Source organism: Oryza sativa, chromosome 10, assembly GCF_034140825.1.
Source record: "Oryza sativa Japonica Group chromosome 10, ASM3414082v1".
NCBI classification, from domain to species: domain Eukaryota; kingdom Viridiplantae; phylum Streptophyta; class Magnoliopsida; order Poales; family Poaceae; genus Oryza; species Oryza sativa.
The window spans coordinates 20,986,341-21,002,347 of NC_089044.1; the positions used below are offsets into that span (position 1 = coordinate 20,986,341).

The following is a 16,007-nucleotide window of genomic DNA, read 5'->3' on the forward strand; positions in this document are numbered from 1 at the left end:
GATTATTTTCGGGACATTTAACTTTAGACCACTTTTAAGATGTGTCAATTAATTATTTGCCACTCGCTGTCTATGACATGTGGGCTCTCATGTGTCTATGATATGTGGGTCCAGTGACAAATCATTTATCACCATCCGTAAGAGTGGTAAATAATTAATTATTCCATTATCTTCAGGTGAATTGCCTGTACTTTGTCTTGCATAATTGGCCTCGTTTAATTCATAATAGGCTTCTTAATGGGCCTTTCTTTGTACGTGATGGGATACTAGGCCATTAGTGGGCCTAAGTTTCTCTCTGCTGGGCTATTCTCTGGTTGTAAATGGGCCCCAAATCTTTGAGTAATGGGCCGTTCGTGGTCCCGTTTTACCCTAGATGGGCCAAGTTTGCTTCCTTCTCTGTAAGCCCAGTTACCGTGGGGATACAGCCGCCGGCGGACGCGGAGGGCGGCGGCGGCAGCAGCAGCAAACCGCCGCTTTGGCAGAAGAGGAATCCGGGATGGCCGGCGGCGGCGGCGGCGGGAATCGCCTGGACCTCCCCGTGGTGGACCTCGCGTCCTCCGACCCCCGAGCCGCCGCCGAGTCCATCCGAAAGGTACCCAATCCATTCCGGATTCCATGGCAATTTTCCTGGAAACAATCTGTTCCGTGGGCGCGGCGGCGGCGGGGAGAGAGAGAGAACAGGGCGTGATTCGTGTGGTGTGGTTTGGTTTTGCAGGCGTGCGTGGAGTCCGGATTCTTCTACGTGGTCAACCATGGGGTGGAGGAGGGATTGCTGAAGAGGTTGTTCGCGGAGAGCTCGAAGTTCTTCGAGCTGCCGATGGAGGAGAAGATAGCGCTGCGGAGGAACAGCAACCACCGGGGATACACCCCGCCCTACGCCGAGAAGCTCGATCCCTCGTCCAAATTCGAAGGTCTGCGCCTCCTGTTTTGCTCTGCTCGCCGTGTTAAACTGCTAATTGTTAAACCTAAGCATCCTCTCCTTTTTGAAGACTGTTGATAAATTTAATCCTGAAGTGTATGGGATAACACTGGCAAGTTAGTATAATAGTAGCACATGACAGAGCCGGAGTGACCCTTTTGTCGGCAAAAATCAGAAGTTGACATGTTAGTGCCTGATTATGGAATATTCTTTATTAGCAGTATTAAGCAAATTAAAAATGTTCCGATGTTTGTGAAAGATGCTTTTAAAAACTGAACTAGGAACCATGGTTCTGGTTTGATCTATCCTGAACATCTCACAATCTTCAATAAGTACAAGGTGCATGGAGTAATAAATACAAGCGCTCACTGCCTATACTTTGAACAACCGCTAGGTTTTGTGGATTTTACCTTCTGGTGTTTGTAGTGATGTACTTATTTAAGATCTGTAACTGTGATTTATGATACAGGAGACCTCAAGGAAAGTTTCTATATTGGGCCTATTGGAGATGAAGGTTTGCAGAATGATGCTAACCAGTGGCCTTCTGAAGGTACTCCCTTCTCCTTTTTTATCACTTCTTTCCAAAACATAAATAAATTCTATCTTTGGCTACAGAGCGCTTACCAAGTCGGAGGGAGACAATTAAGATGTACCATGCAAGTGCACTGTAAGTCCTCGTTTTGCTCATCTCACCGAAGGAAATCCATTAATTGTATTACGTCAGCATTGTGTTTGTATAATACTTTGGTGTTATTTGTTTAAATAATTTAAATATTCCTGCTTATTTGCTACCACTACTAGGTCTACTGGCAAAAGGATACTCTCTCTAATCGCTCTGAGTTTGAATCTTGACGCTGAATTCTTTGAGAACATTGGTGCCTTCAGCTGCCCATCAGCATTTCTTCGATTATTGCACTACCCAGGTCAACTTATTTCATGCTCCTGTATGTCATATGACATTAACCAAAGTAGTATTCTCATGATATGCAGAGAAATGCTAAAAACATGTGTGCTGGTCTTTAGGTTGCTTCTTGTTGTGTTGGATTGCTGATAATTGCCAATGGTTTCTTTAGCTCTGATTTATTCAACAAGTTTATTTATTTCAAACATGAATGAGTGCACTATATGTCATTCTAAAGAATGAAGAACTTGATATCATCCTATTGTTGTGGTATTGTCGTGTGGGTGCTCAGAAACATTACAAATCTGTCCATTACAGTGAATAGGGAAATTGCTACTTTCATGATCGCAATTATAATCTTTTTCTAAACTATAACAATTTCATTTGTTAGCTAAAACTTGCATTGAAGACTACTTTTCAGTTTGTAAAAATATCTTAACTGTTAACTTACAGTAGCAGCTAATGGAGCAGATCTGTGTGATCTCTATTGCTAAAATTTCTCAAAGCAACTGTCTTGCTGCTGCCCGCTGTTTGCTGGAGCATAATGATAAATATGTTATTGTAATCTGTAAGTCAATGTTAATCTAAGTTTTAAAGATACCTTAGGTTGCTTCATTTTGTTGATTGTTTTGCTTACCTGTTATTATACTGGAAAGCGGGATGTGAACTGAAAATATCGTGAAGCTTCTTCAAGCTTCTAGGAACGTTTGTTTTTGTGAGCTGACTGTGTTTCCTTCTTGCTGTGGAGCTAGTTAAGCGTTGTGTTTTTCGTCCGTACTGTAGTATTTATTGGTTTTATCTAAATAGAAAATAATTTTAAATGTAGGTGAAGTAGACGACTCTGATGATGGCAATTATGGTGCATCAGCTCACTCTGATTATGGAATGATAACCCTCCTAGCAACAGACGGCACTCCTGGGCTACAGGTACAACATTTTCTTTGCACAATAAATTCACCAACTTAGCTAACCAATCATGTAGACAAATATATGGTCAGAAGGTTTGGTGAGGATGGGGTTATGTTCCCACCTTTTACCACTTTCAAGCAAAAAATAGCTCTTGTTTAGAAAAGTAAGAATATCTGTTGTGAATTTGCAGATATGCAGGGAAAAGAATAGGAATCCCCAGCTCTGGGAAGATGTTCATCACATTGATGGGTAAATAAAAGTAAATAAGTTTTTTTAATATATTAATGGAAAAAAATCAAATAAATCATTACTTTGTTGTTTAATTTGCTGGTCTCTTGTACCCTCAGGGCCCTGATTGTTAACATTGGCGATTTGCTAGAAAGGTGGACGAATTGTATTTACAGGTACCCTTTTCCTTTTATTTTTGATGACATATTCTGTGGTTGTGAGGAAGCCTCATGTACCATGGTTGTTAAAAAGCTCAAACAAACCAGTTACAATTGTGAGTAGTTGCACCAAGAACTTTCTATTTTTTGCAATTCGACATGGCTAAATTTGTTGTATGACACAATGTTTTCTTAACAAGAAGTTGGTTTAGGATTGTCTCATGAACAGGTTAGACCATTTCAGTGTGTTTTTGAAATTCTATAATTCTTTTGGAGTTCTGTTTTATTACATTATACACTTCCTTTTCTATTTTATATCTCTAAGAAAGAAAAACCTTGTATATGAATTTTGAATGTTCTCCCTCTTTTGCTGACTTGTAGGTCTACAGTGCACCGTGTTGTTGCAGTTGGTAAAGAGCGATATTCTGTGAGTATTATGACTGCTGAATTCAGAATTTCATAATTGAGAGTTCTTTTTTTTTTCCTGGGGAATCAAGGGGTTTTGTCACCTGCTGAATACATGTTGTATAGTCAGGTGGACCTATTCATGTGCAAACTATCACTGATAATATAGACGTAACGTTTCAGCGACTTAAATTGCGTGCTTAATGTTAGGACCTTTTTGGTGCACTCTCTTACACATGTTCTTCAATTTGTCAGGCGGCTTTTTTTCTTGACCCAAACCCTGATTTAGTGGTTCAGTGTTTGGAAAGCTGTTGCAGCGAGTCATGCCCACCGAGGTTCTCTTCCTCCTTTAGGCTTTAGCACAAGTCTAGTTCCTTTTATTATGCTTGCTTCTCATACTGCTTGAAATTTGATTCATTTTCAGGTTCTCACCTATAAAGAGTGGCGACTATTTGAAAGAGCGATTGAGCGCTACATACAAATAGTCCTATGCTTTTTCATGTGTAAGGCTTAACATAAGGTTATTTAAATTCCGTTCTGATTTGCAGTGATTTTTTAGGTGGCCCGTGGAGCTACCTCGGGCTCAGTTCCTTTGCTTGGACACTTGACAGTTTACATAAAAAAATGTGAATTGGATCTGCATATCTTTTCCAAAAACGCGCAAGAGAACTACACAAGTTCAAGCAGTGGATTTTTAGGTCGACACTAACCGTGTGGAACTGTGGATGCAGGTAAAAGGAGGCTAACATGTGCTACACGGCCGGCCATCGTTCTCCATTGTCCATTTTTCTTCTGCGTTTAGACATCACAGTAGTCCAGAAGGTTGTTTGTGTTGTTTTACTGTAACGCTGTAAAGAAAAAGTCTGCAGTGATGTGCTATGCTTGATTTCTCTCTCCACTGCTCGACACCAACCTGAACTTTTTATTGTTTGTCGTTCAAAAAAAAAACTTTTTATTGTCACCTGCGAGCTGACTGGTGTTTGGACTAGTATTCTTGTTGACTTGGTAAAGAAACTCCAGTTTGATCCTGGGAGGCAAGTGATTCCCCATCTCCATCCTTCACTTTCTAACTCTTGACAAAGTGAAGTTGAGTTGTGATATCTAGATTTTGTTCATACCTGATGAACGCGACTAAATATGCCATCGAGAAGATTGTGATGTCCTGCATGGCTAACAACTGCTTGCCATATGGCTTTTTTACATTTTGGACCTTTTTTAAAACTTATTTTACAAATATATCTTAAAAAAACTTATTCCGCCTTTGGTGGCACCAATGTCATTGGTACCATGGTTCAACATGACGGTGCCGATGCCCCCTAGCTTTCCCAAAGAAGCCAAGTCACTTGTATGATGGCGAATGGCACCGATGACCTATTTGTAAAAAAATTGAAAAGAACTTATTTGTAATAAAAATATTTATAAAATAAGTCCTTAGCACTAATAACCTTGATGCTAAGGACTTATTTGTAAATAATTTTTATTACAAATAAGTTTTTTTTTGATTTTTTTAGGTTCTCGACGGCAATGTCGTTGGCATCGTGAAAAGGATCTATTCCTGCTATAAGTTTTTTTCGAGGAACTATTTGTAAACTAAGTTTTTGCAAGAGACCAAAAGTGAAAAAAAAATCCACTGCTTGCCATGACCGGATCCATGAGCATGTCAAAGAGTTACAAGTGTGTATGCTACAACTTGGTCTGAAACGGCAGCTTGGTGGGTGGCGGCTTCCATGACAAGTTCAGAATGGTCATCGGATCCATGCAAAAGCTCAAACTACTCATGGTTCGAGCCGTTGCTGTTGATTCGCTTGCCGGTGAAAGCTCGGAACTCTGGCAAGAAGACTGGTGACCAAATGAAGTAGTATGGTCAAGCAGAGATGGTAGATTATTTTAGAGCACGTTTGGTACAGCTCTAACTCCTAAATTTAGCTCTAATAGTTAAGTCTGGAGTGGAGTTGTGGACCTGCCTAAACCCAGCTCCACAACTCTAGTTTATTTGGTGAGAGAGCTCCACCCAGCTACACTCCCATTTGGTGGAGTTGAAACTGTTTGGCTGAGCTCTAACTTCAGAAGGGGTGGAGCTAAAGTTAGAGCTGTGCCAAATAGACCGGAAGTGTCACACAACTACACGTACAAAGTGACAAATCTCACCTCACCAAACAGGTCAATGACAGGTGCGTTTAGGTATTCTGCGACTCTTTGCAATGCGTAATAATTACATGATTACATAGAGACAAGCACATTAAATATACGTTGATTAATCTCGGCATGGCATCAAATACAAACACACGGACAGGTCAAACCTGTACAGTATGAATAGAGTTACAGTGTCTACTACTGCTTGGTGACAACTCAAAAATTGGTTCGTCAAGAAATTCAGGCTGATATTTGAAAACTGCATGGGAGAGTTGCCAAAGTTATTATACTTGAAGTGAAAGAGATGTCTTTGATTAATTTCGTCCAATGTTTCTAGACACATGCATCATGTATCTCAACTCCTCAAACTCCACCAAAAATATTGCTCAAATTAGTAAACTAAAACTATACAGCTAGTGTCAACATGTTATCCAATTCAGAAACACTAATTATTTCTACATGTGGCATGCTGAAAATTAATCTGATGCCTAACCTCTCCTACTGATACCAAACCTCAAGAATATTAACTGCAGCTGGTCTTTTTCTGCTCGAATGAATGTAGCTGCACGCAAGGAGAAGCCTATAGGGTTTTGTGGGCGGGCAGCTTAATTGCAAGATTAATTTTAGTGGAGAAGTACATTACGGTTTATAATCAGATCTTACCTGATCAAGATCATCATGCTTAATATCGTTATAAAACTAAATGCAAAACCGGGTGCTGAGTTGCCTGCGGCTTACCACGTTGCGACGACATGAATGAAAAGAGAAAAACATGAGGCTACAATTAATGGATTTCGGACGTCAGAGGAATCTCCCACAAGTTAGCATAGCAAGCCAGCTGATAGGACTAAATATATAGTTAATTCGTTAAATTTATAGTCGTCTCAAATAAAAAAAAAGGTTGATCTTATGTTGACCTTTCAAAGTCAACAATTATATAAGCACTAAATTTTTATCATTCATGTATTATGTAGTATATGTTTTAAGAATATTTCACTAAAAATATACATTTTTAAGTGTATACTTACCGATTTTTTAAGGAGGTACCATAATTTTCTTGTTAATTTTATATATATATTACCTTGTGATACAATAATACCACGTAGGTAGTGAAAGGTATTAAAATTTACGCTAAGGCTATGTTTGGTTAATCCCCAAGAGGGAGGGATTGGAGGAGATTTATTCCACACCTATTGTGGTGTGGAATTATTCCCCCTCAAACCCCTCCAATCCCCTTCAACCCCCTCTAAACCGAACAAGGCCTAAAACATAAGGTGTTCTCCAGACTAGCATCTTTTGAAGGTCCAAAATAATCTTTTTACTTATCAAAATTACAAATTTAGGCAGTTTTTTTATTTGGAAAAATAGTACAGTTTGACCTTTCAAAAACTAGGACGAGTTCTATGATTAGTATGTTGGGTTTTTAGCTGTTTGACTTTCGAAAAAGTATTTTATCTACACGTCCCATGGTGATTGGACGACTTATATATCCTCAAGCGGCCGGCAAGGTCAGTCAACAATTTTTTTATTCTTGAAAGGTACAAACAAATTGATTGGCAACGTACGTAATTGACAATTAAGTTCGACAAGCACTGCCTTTGAAGCTAGCAAATATATATCGTAAGTGGTTGGATCATCAACAATTTAACGCAAAAGCAAAAAAATGGACAGAGGAAGATTGATCAGGGGCACCCTCCACTTACCGTTTCTCACCGGACAATAGTCAAATAGTTAGAATATTTGCCTCAGCTGCCAGGTCAAAGCAAATGATGGATCTTCATCCTCTACGGAGTCCACGCGGTTTTTTGGGGTCTATGGGCCTCCTGTGATGTGCCTCAATTCTACGGTAGACCGGTGTGGCTAAGTGCACCTAATACTTCCTTCATCTCAATTTAATCATCTCTTAAGATTTTTTTTTGTCTTCTCAAATTGATCATCTTTTAATCTCTGTCTATTCGTATTTTCGTGCATAAATAAATGGCATTATTCTACATGTCTATTTGTCTATGCATGCAGGAGTAAATGTCATCCTCGTATGCCTGGCATGCATGCAATTGCACGTTTGCATGCCTGATCCTATCTTCCTATATAGTTGTACCCATTTAGTTTACTTCTATAAAGTAGGGCATGCAAGAAGTCACATCATCAATAATTCTAAGCCATCGTATCGCATTAGTACATACTTATCAGCCGTTGGATCAAGAAGCTACTCATCCATCTAATTTAATAATTGATTACTCATCCAGTCACCTCCCTTTAGATTATAATCACGTGTGACATTGTTATCCATTCTTTACATAATAATATGTTTTCTCCTCCCAAGTCCTCTCCAAGATAATGCAAACTTATCTTCTTTATTTAATACAACTCAAATTGTTGTATAACATGTTAGTTTTGTTTTGTTATAAACAATTGGATAACATATAGTAATCAGGCATCATTAACCCAAACCTGTTTTCGAAACAAGCTCGAGATAAAAGCAAAGAGGTGCAAACTACTCTAATTATGACGATATCCAGATTGTGCATGAAAATAACTTTTGTATATTATAACAATACACAATAACATTTTAAAACAAACATGAATTGTATTGTAATAGCAGATCGATGCTATATATGAAGCCACATTATTTGAAACATTGATTGTATTTGATGTAAAACTAGCAAATCCCGCGGCAAGGCACGGGGTGCCAACTAGTATATATAACATCTTAGTCGATGAGGTTTAATTTTAGAAGGAATAATACTTTCTTACCTAGGTCTCGGCACCATTTATAAGTATGATGCTCAATTTGGAAAGGAGGGAGTAGAGTTTAACTGGTAGTGCTGCGGACCATCATGGTTTAAATAATAGACTTGACATAAATGTCGATAAATTTTAAAAGTTAAAATTTTCAATGGGTAAGTGCATTCCCATATTTTGGGAGGTCAATATCTCCTAATTTCCATATTATGGTGGCCACCAATGCCATAAGGGTCCCTCAAACAATAAGATAGGTGGACTTTTTTCTCTTCCCCAACACCAAGACATCAAACTAGAAAAAAAATATTTTAAAACAAGGTGTAAAGTGATGAAAAATATGAAATAAAAAATTATAAGGGACTAATTTTATTTTATATTTTTTTAGGATTTAAAGTGTACGGTGAGGTTCTCTTTACTTAATTCTCGTTGCAACGCACGTACATTTTTTTATATATAATTGAAATTCTCATGATTGGATGGATATATCACAGAACTCCATTTGTATCAAAATCCGGGAATTCTGTGTTAGGGGGATAAATATATTTGTGTAACAATATAGAGACCATCGGATCAACATGGAAGAGACACGTATGTTTCCAAACTAATCATTAGTACAACCATACAATAGGCTATAATACTGATAATATTATCAAAGTAAATTTTACTTTGAGCCACTCTTATAGGCCAAAGTTTCACAATGGACTGGAGGTAGTTCATCTTTTTACATAACACCACATATGTTTGCACTTTGACCGGGGTTCATAACTTATGCCTTGATATCTATTTCTCCAAGTAGTGAAATTTGATCTTTGAAATGTTCATATGTAGTAACAAAATCTATTTATCTTTGAATGTTCATTTGTAATGAAATCCCATTTATTTTGTAGGATGTATTATAACATAATAATGTACATTTGTTGGTTCTTATGCTATATGGTGTAAACCCCGATCCAAAGTGTAAAGATAGGTAGCTATATGTTGTAAAGTGAAAAATATAGGCATGATCCTAGTCCATAATAAAAAGAATTGGTCAATAAGAGTGGCCCAAAGTAAAAATTACTCTAATAATAATAATAATAATAATAATAATAATAATAATAATAATAATAATAATAATAATAATAATAATAATAATAATAATAATAATAATATGAAATGACCCCTACGTAACTACTTCCAAACAACAACAATTTAATTCCATCCTCCGGTAGAGAGAAATTATATAAATTCTCCAAAACAAGGGAAATATCTCTACTACTTACTCAAAAAAGGGAACTGTTGAGGAAGCACTGGTGATGTGGTGGTGAAGTCGTAGTTGCATGATTTCATCCACCAGAGTTTAAATCCCAGTGCCTACGAATATTACATATATGCAGGTGGAATTTCAGGAGAATTTTAGTAAGATCATGGATATGCCACTGGTTTTCGTCTCTTAAAGTGTGTTAGGGGAAACATATGTGGGGTGTGAATATGGTGTTGCATGTGTAGTGTGGTGTGTGCATGTATGATTGCCGTGTAATCGGGAAAAAAAAGAAACCGTTGCTTTATGGTAGGGTGTTCTTGACGTTATGTTGGATTCAGGACCTGTTTAGATGTTTAATACACTTTGCCAAACTTTCATACCATAAGTTTAGCTTAGCCACGGTACCATAGCTATAGCTCGAACTAAACACTTGCATATAAAAGTGAAACCTAGCTAGTTATGGGTTTGTGGCAAATTAAAGTTTGACCACGAACCAAACAACATTCTTAAACAGTTTGTGTTTAGTTTCTGTCATGCTGAACTGCTAGGTCCAGTAGTTATCTGTAATTTGTAAACTCTTTTGCAGCCTTCTAGATATGACAGGCACTGTTTTGTTTGTAATGATCAGTTAGCTCCATTCATATTTTGAAACTGAAATTTGGAGATCATGTATATGGACTATGGTTGACATTACAAAATGAATGTAGATATGTCAGGCACGTACCTCGGGTACGCATGCACTGTTACAAAATGAATTCAGCTGACCCTCTCTTTTACTTCTGGTTATAAACAAATAGTTGACATTTTGGTTGATTTGAGGATAAAGTTTCGGTCGAGTAAGTTGTACATCATTGTATCTGAAAATTGGTTTGCAATCTAAGTTTTCTGAACAATATCAGCACACGATAGTGGCTAGCTAGCTACTAGACAGATTGTGTACTTCTGGCAGCTCGAATACTAGGAAGCTATAGCTAGTGCACTAGTAGTAAATTGTTAGCAAATTAGTTGACTATCCAAGTAAAGGCATATTTAAATCACTTAAGAATGGAAGGAAATGTATTAAACTTGTACGACATGTATCTATATCCTATATATTTTTAAAGTTTATCCCCATTAATATATTTCTTTTCTCTCATTAAGCAACATCAGCTTAATTATTTCTAAACTTTGGATGATCTATAGTCCAAATTATCTCCCTCCTTTCCGTATCCCATAAAGTCATATTACCTTAGTTTTATCTTTTAATGATTAATCTATATTATCTTCTTTTTCTTCTGTCATTGAGGACACATCATCTTAGTTTTACTTTTAAATGATTAACCTATATATGATTTAAATTGTTATAAACTGCAATATCTTAATTATTTATATTCTTTTCCATGGTCGACCAAAAGATAAAAATTATATAGAGCATATAAAGTTATATCGTCTAGCTATTAATTACATGTTATTTATATTATTATCATACAAAACTCCTGCAACAATGTGCGGGGCCTTGTCTGTCAGGTTGATGATTCAGTCAATGGTGCCGGATTTAGGGTTCATAAAGTTTTTTTTGGTGACGGTGGTTTAGAATCTTACAAAAGAATGAAGATGGTGGCCGATGCTCATTCATGTTTTGTTACATGTGTTAGAGTTGCTCGGCATTGTGACTGCTCGTCTGCTTACTCGCGGAATTTCAATATTTACAGTTTCTTTGTTCTATCTTAGTATCTAACTTTTTCATTATTTTTTATAACAAGAGGACTATTGTAAATTTGTAATATTCTTTCCTGTTCTGCCAAAAAAAATGGCATTGCAATGCCGGATCTTTGATGAATAGTAGGGGCCGGCCGGAAAGCAATGAAGTTCAATTTACTTTTAGTACCCCGTCATGACCCACAAATTCAGGATTTTACTATGCTGCACTTTATTACTATTCTGTCGCAAATTAAGAACACAAATAGTACGTCTATGAGCAAAAGTCAAACAGTTTTTTCTTTTTCATGATAATGATCAAGTCGGACTTTTCCCCTTATTTTTTTTTCATCAGGCCGGGCAGCTCCAACATTTCCATGTAATATAAGGAGGGAAGGAGAATAATATTGCAGAAAATTAAGCATTGACTTGATTTCATTAGCCCATTTTGTACAAATTTCATTTGCCAAATTGCATCCAATAACATTCCTTGTCTTCATAACTCCGACAGCGAATTTAACAATTTTAACTAGATTGAGACAACCTAAAGAAACGCTAAAAGTAACAAATTTATTTTGAAAACATACCTATAAAATTGTGTGGTGGCAATTAGTCTATTTAATCAGTGAAGTGCTTTTGCAGAAATAACCCATCACCTCTCGCGCGCCTACTATATAAATAGATCCCTCGCTGCTCATTTTCTCCTCGTCCAGCTTCAAGCTCTCAACTTTCTCATCACTCGTCTCCTCGATTTATTTGTCTCCTTCCATCCAGACACCTCGAGCCGGCGATCGATCATCCAAACCAAGCTCCGCCGCCCGAGACGACGAAGTCGACGTCGCCGCCGCCGCCGCTCGCCGCCGGCACACAGCTAGCTGCAAGCTGCTAGACGACGACGTCGAGCTGATCCGTTCTAAAACATCACTATAAACTAATCCATGTCCTGTTCTTGATATCCCTCTCTCTGTTGCATCGAATGACCCTATCCATTTCGGCCTTAGCTATCTTGCTATAAAGCTCGTGGTAGCTTGTTACCTTTGCTAGAGTTTTGAATTCCTCATCTTCTCCCGCCGTTTTTAGCTAGCTGTTTTGTTGCACACGTGCAACACAGGACAAGACGTGTGTAAGAGCTTGGATACTGCCGCCATCGCTGCCATGTGCGAGGCTCTCGTTGACCGGCAACTCCTCCCCCCGTGCGGTTGCAATGGCGGCGGCGACGTCGTTGTCGTTGTGGTGCCGAAGACGTCGGCGGCGCCGGTGTTGGAGGACAGGCCGAAGACGTCGGCGGCGGCGGTGAGCAAGGGCGGCGAGGCGGCGTCGATCCTGCGGCTGTCATTGCCGATGATCATGACGGGGCTGATACTGTACATCCGGCCGATGATCTCGATGCTGTTCCTCGGCCGGCTCGGCGAGCTCGCGCTCGCCGGCGGGTCGCTCGCCATCGGATTCGCCAACATCACGGGGTACTCCGTGCTGTCCGGCCTCGCCATGGGCATGGAGCCGGTGTGCGGCCAGGCCGTGGGCGCCGGGAACCTCCCCCTCGTCGGCGCCACCATGCAGCGGATGGTGCTCCTCCTCCTCGCCGTGTCCGTGCCCGTCGCCTTCCTCTGGGCGTGGATGGAGCCGCTCCTCCTGCTGTGCGGCCAGGACGCCGCCATCGCCGCCGCCGCGCAGCGCTACATTCTCTTCTGCCTCCCCGACCTCCTCTTCCTCTCGCTCCTCCACCCGCTCCGGATCTACCTCCGCGTCCAGTCGATCAACCTGCCGCTCACGGCGTGCGCCGCGCTCGCCGTCGCCGCCCACCTCCCCATCAACCACCTCCTCGTCTCCGTCCTCGGCCTCGGCATCGAGGGCGTCGCGCTCGCCTCCGCCTGGGCCAACCTCAACCTGGTCATCTTCCTCCTCGCCTTCGTCTACGTCTCCGGCGTGCACCGCGACACCGGGGGATTCTCGCTGCCGCGCAAGATGTTCAAGGACGTCGACGGGTGGGTGCGGCTGGTCAGGCTGGCCGCCGAGAGCTGCGCCAGCGTCTGCCTCGAATGGTGGTGGTACGAGATCATGATCCTGCTCTGCGGCCTCCTCGCCAACCCCAGGGCCACCGTGGCGTCCATGGGGATCCTCATCCAGACCACGTCGCTGCTCTACATCTTCCCGTCGTCGCTCAGCTTCGGCGTGTCCACGAGGGTCAGCAACGAGCTCGGCGCGAACCGGCCGTCCGCCGCGCGCGCCGCGGCGAGGGCGGGGCTCGCGCTGAGCGCCGTCCAGGGCCTCGCCTCCCTCGCGTTCGCCGTGTCCGTGCGCGGCGCGTGGGCGCGCATGTTCACGCCGGACGCCGACATCCTCGCGCTCACGGCATCGGTGCTGCCGATCCTCGGCCTCTGCGAGCTCGGCAACTGCCCGCAGACCACCGGCTGCGGCGTGCTCCGGGGCAGCGCGCGGCCGAGAGACGGCGCCCACATCAACCTCGGCGCGTTCTACGGCGTCGGCACGCCGGTCGCCGTCGGGCTCGCGTTCTGGGCGGGCATGGACTTCAGGGGGCTCTGGCTCGGCCTCCTCGCCGCGCAGGCGGCGTGCGTCGCGGTGATGCTCGTCGTGATCCAGCGCACGGACTGGGACGTACAAGCCAAGCTCGCGCAGGTGCTCGCCGGCGCCGCGGCCAGTGGCGGCGACCACGGCGTCAACGAAGCCGGTGGGAATGACGCGGTCGCGCACGTCAAGGTCGCGGCGCCCCACGGCGACGAGGACTCGAGCTTGCTCATCACCGTGAGCACGTAGCTGACCGGAGCAACGCCGTGACAACGACGACGTACGGCCATGTCTACGTACGTATGAACCACGGTAACTAGCTACTCCCTCCGTCTTAAAATATAATCATTTTTAGCTATGAATCTAGACAAGTATGTGTCTAGATTTATAAGCCAAAAGTTGCTATATTTTGAGACGGAGGTAAAAGTCATTGTGTCGTGTGAAAGCACAAAGTTCTTCCGGAGTCTGAACTCTGAACATTTTTTTTGGCAGTTCGCATGAGTTGGTCAGTGTATGTACGGTTATACTTATACACTTAATTATACCTAGTATATAGTGCCATAGTTATTGCAGAAAAACACCTGAGCTTAATTTTGGTGAAAAATAGCTCGGTGTTTCCTGTAATTACATGGCCTTCATAGAACAGTATTAGGTGGTGTTGAGCGAACTAATCAGCACCTAGTTAATTGTCTTCGGTTTTAGTAGGTGGCCTGAGGACTCGTATTTTTTGTATATTTTATTCTTTTCCACAAGTTATGTATTGTCATGGGTATATATATACTTGTATATGTACACACAAAATTGAAAACTAAGTGAAATTTCGGTGTTCCTTTTATATTTTGTTGGTACATAATTGCTGTAGTACAATTCACACAGATATGATGAAAATTAGTTTAGTAGATGGATCATGTACGCCCTCATTCCCAGCGTGAAATCCAAATAGTTATGAATTTTTTTTAAAAAAATAAAAGCATGTATTGTTGTTGTGTACTATATCGATCGACCACACAAACATCCCTGTTAAATCCGTTCATTCATCTTTTTTTTCTCAAACAAGCAAGATAACTGCCTGTCATTTTTTAAAAAGAGAATAAATGAGTTCATCTTGTACACAAAATTTTAGAAATCTAACTGTAATGTGACTACACACTTTTTATAGTCTAATTTTAATTGTCTCTCCATGTGTACAGAAAATTTAACATCTTTTTTAGGGGAGGGATATATAAAATCTTTATTATTAGAAGTTTCTATAACCATTGTTGACCACATGAAAACAATTGATGTCACATGCCTAAAATTGTTTAAAAATAGAAGTTCTAATGGAAGATACATATCCAGTTTTCATACATGATAACTAGTCAAACTAGTCAAATTACTCATGCGTTGCAAAGGATTATCCAAATAGACAAAAAACAATTTGAAAAAAATATTTATCTCTAGTTGATTATATTCAAACAAGATTCTTCATGCATCTTAAAAAAAAAAGTATACCATCTATTTTGAATAGGTATGTTAGTACACTAACTTCAATTAATGTACGGAATCTTATGATCCTATATACTCACTAGTAACCATCATCATCAAGAGTTATTTGAAGTAGTATATATAAATCCGTGTATCCAACAGATAAGAAAACTATAACCTTTATGATGGGACAAATGTAGTATAAAAAAAAATGCTATTGGACATACCATAACAATTTGTTATGTAACAACTAAAACAGTAATCTATTAGAGCGTCTGTATACAAATCTACAATATATAATTAGTTGCATCTCAAACTCAATTCGGCCTCCGTTCCCATAGCTTCCACGGTAGCTTAAGCAGAATCTAACAGGCTAAGAAAACCTTCCTACCACCAAGCTAGCTAGCGATCCCGGCCGCCACCTTAATCCTATCTTACTATAAAGTTATCTCCCACTAACTCCTTAAGTTTAACATGCAAAGATGCCACATCATCATCCACTAACAAGATGCCACATCATCATCCACTAATTAATAAGATGTCACGTCATCATCCACTAACAATCATCACATTTAAACATTATGCAAACATGCTATATCTTTATAGTTTTTATAATTTAAGAGCTTTTTAAATACAAACATGTTAAATTATCATCTAACATAATTCACATAATGTTTTAATGTATATCTTCATATTAAATTC

At 40.5% G+C, this 16,007-nt stretch overlaps 2 protein-coding genes across 5 annotated transcripts; both read left to right on the forward strand.

The window, feature by feature from the left end:
- Positions 1-449: 449 nt before the first annotated feature.
- Positions 450-4,548, forward strand: LOC4349156 (2-oxoglutarate-Fe(II) type oxidoreductase hxnY). 4 transcript variants are annotated; one of them, XM_026020958.2, is made up of 12 exons: positions 450-592; positions 716-911; positions 1,389-1,469; positions 1,535-1,586; positions 1,721-1,863; positions 2,647-2,747; positions 2,920-2,978; positions 3,077-3,133; positions 3,497-3,542; positions 3,776-3,855; positions 3,945-4,040; positions 4,252-4,548. In XM_026020958.2, exons 1-11 carry the CDS (start codon positions 497-499, stop codon positions 4,003-4,005), a joined length of 972 nt encoding a protein of 323 aa, XP_025876743.1. In that variant the 5' UTR covers positions 450-496; the 3' UTR covers positions 4,006-4,040; positions 4,252-4,548. The 4 variants fall into 4 exon arrangements, with proteins under 4 accessions (XP_025876743.1, XP_025876742.1, XP_066161063.1 ...); XM_026020957.2 differs by having other exon boundaries at positions 3,945-4,023; XM_066304966.1 differs by having other exon boundaries at positions 1,721-1,842.
- Positions 4,549-11,818: 7,270 nt separating this feature from the next.
- On the forward strand, positions 11,819-14,633 carry LOC107278980 (protein DETOXIFICATION 49-like). The gene has a single exon (XM_015757380.3). The coding sequence runs from the start codon at positions 12,471-12,473 to the stop codon at positions 14,088-14,090; it is 1,620 nt and encodes a 539-aa protein (XP_015612866.1). The 5' UTR covers positions 11,819-12,470; the 3' UTR covers positions 14,091-14,633.
- Positions 14,634-16,007: the final 1,374 nt, after the last annotated feature.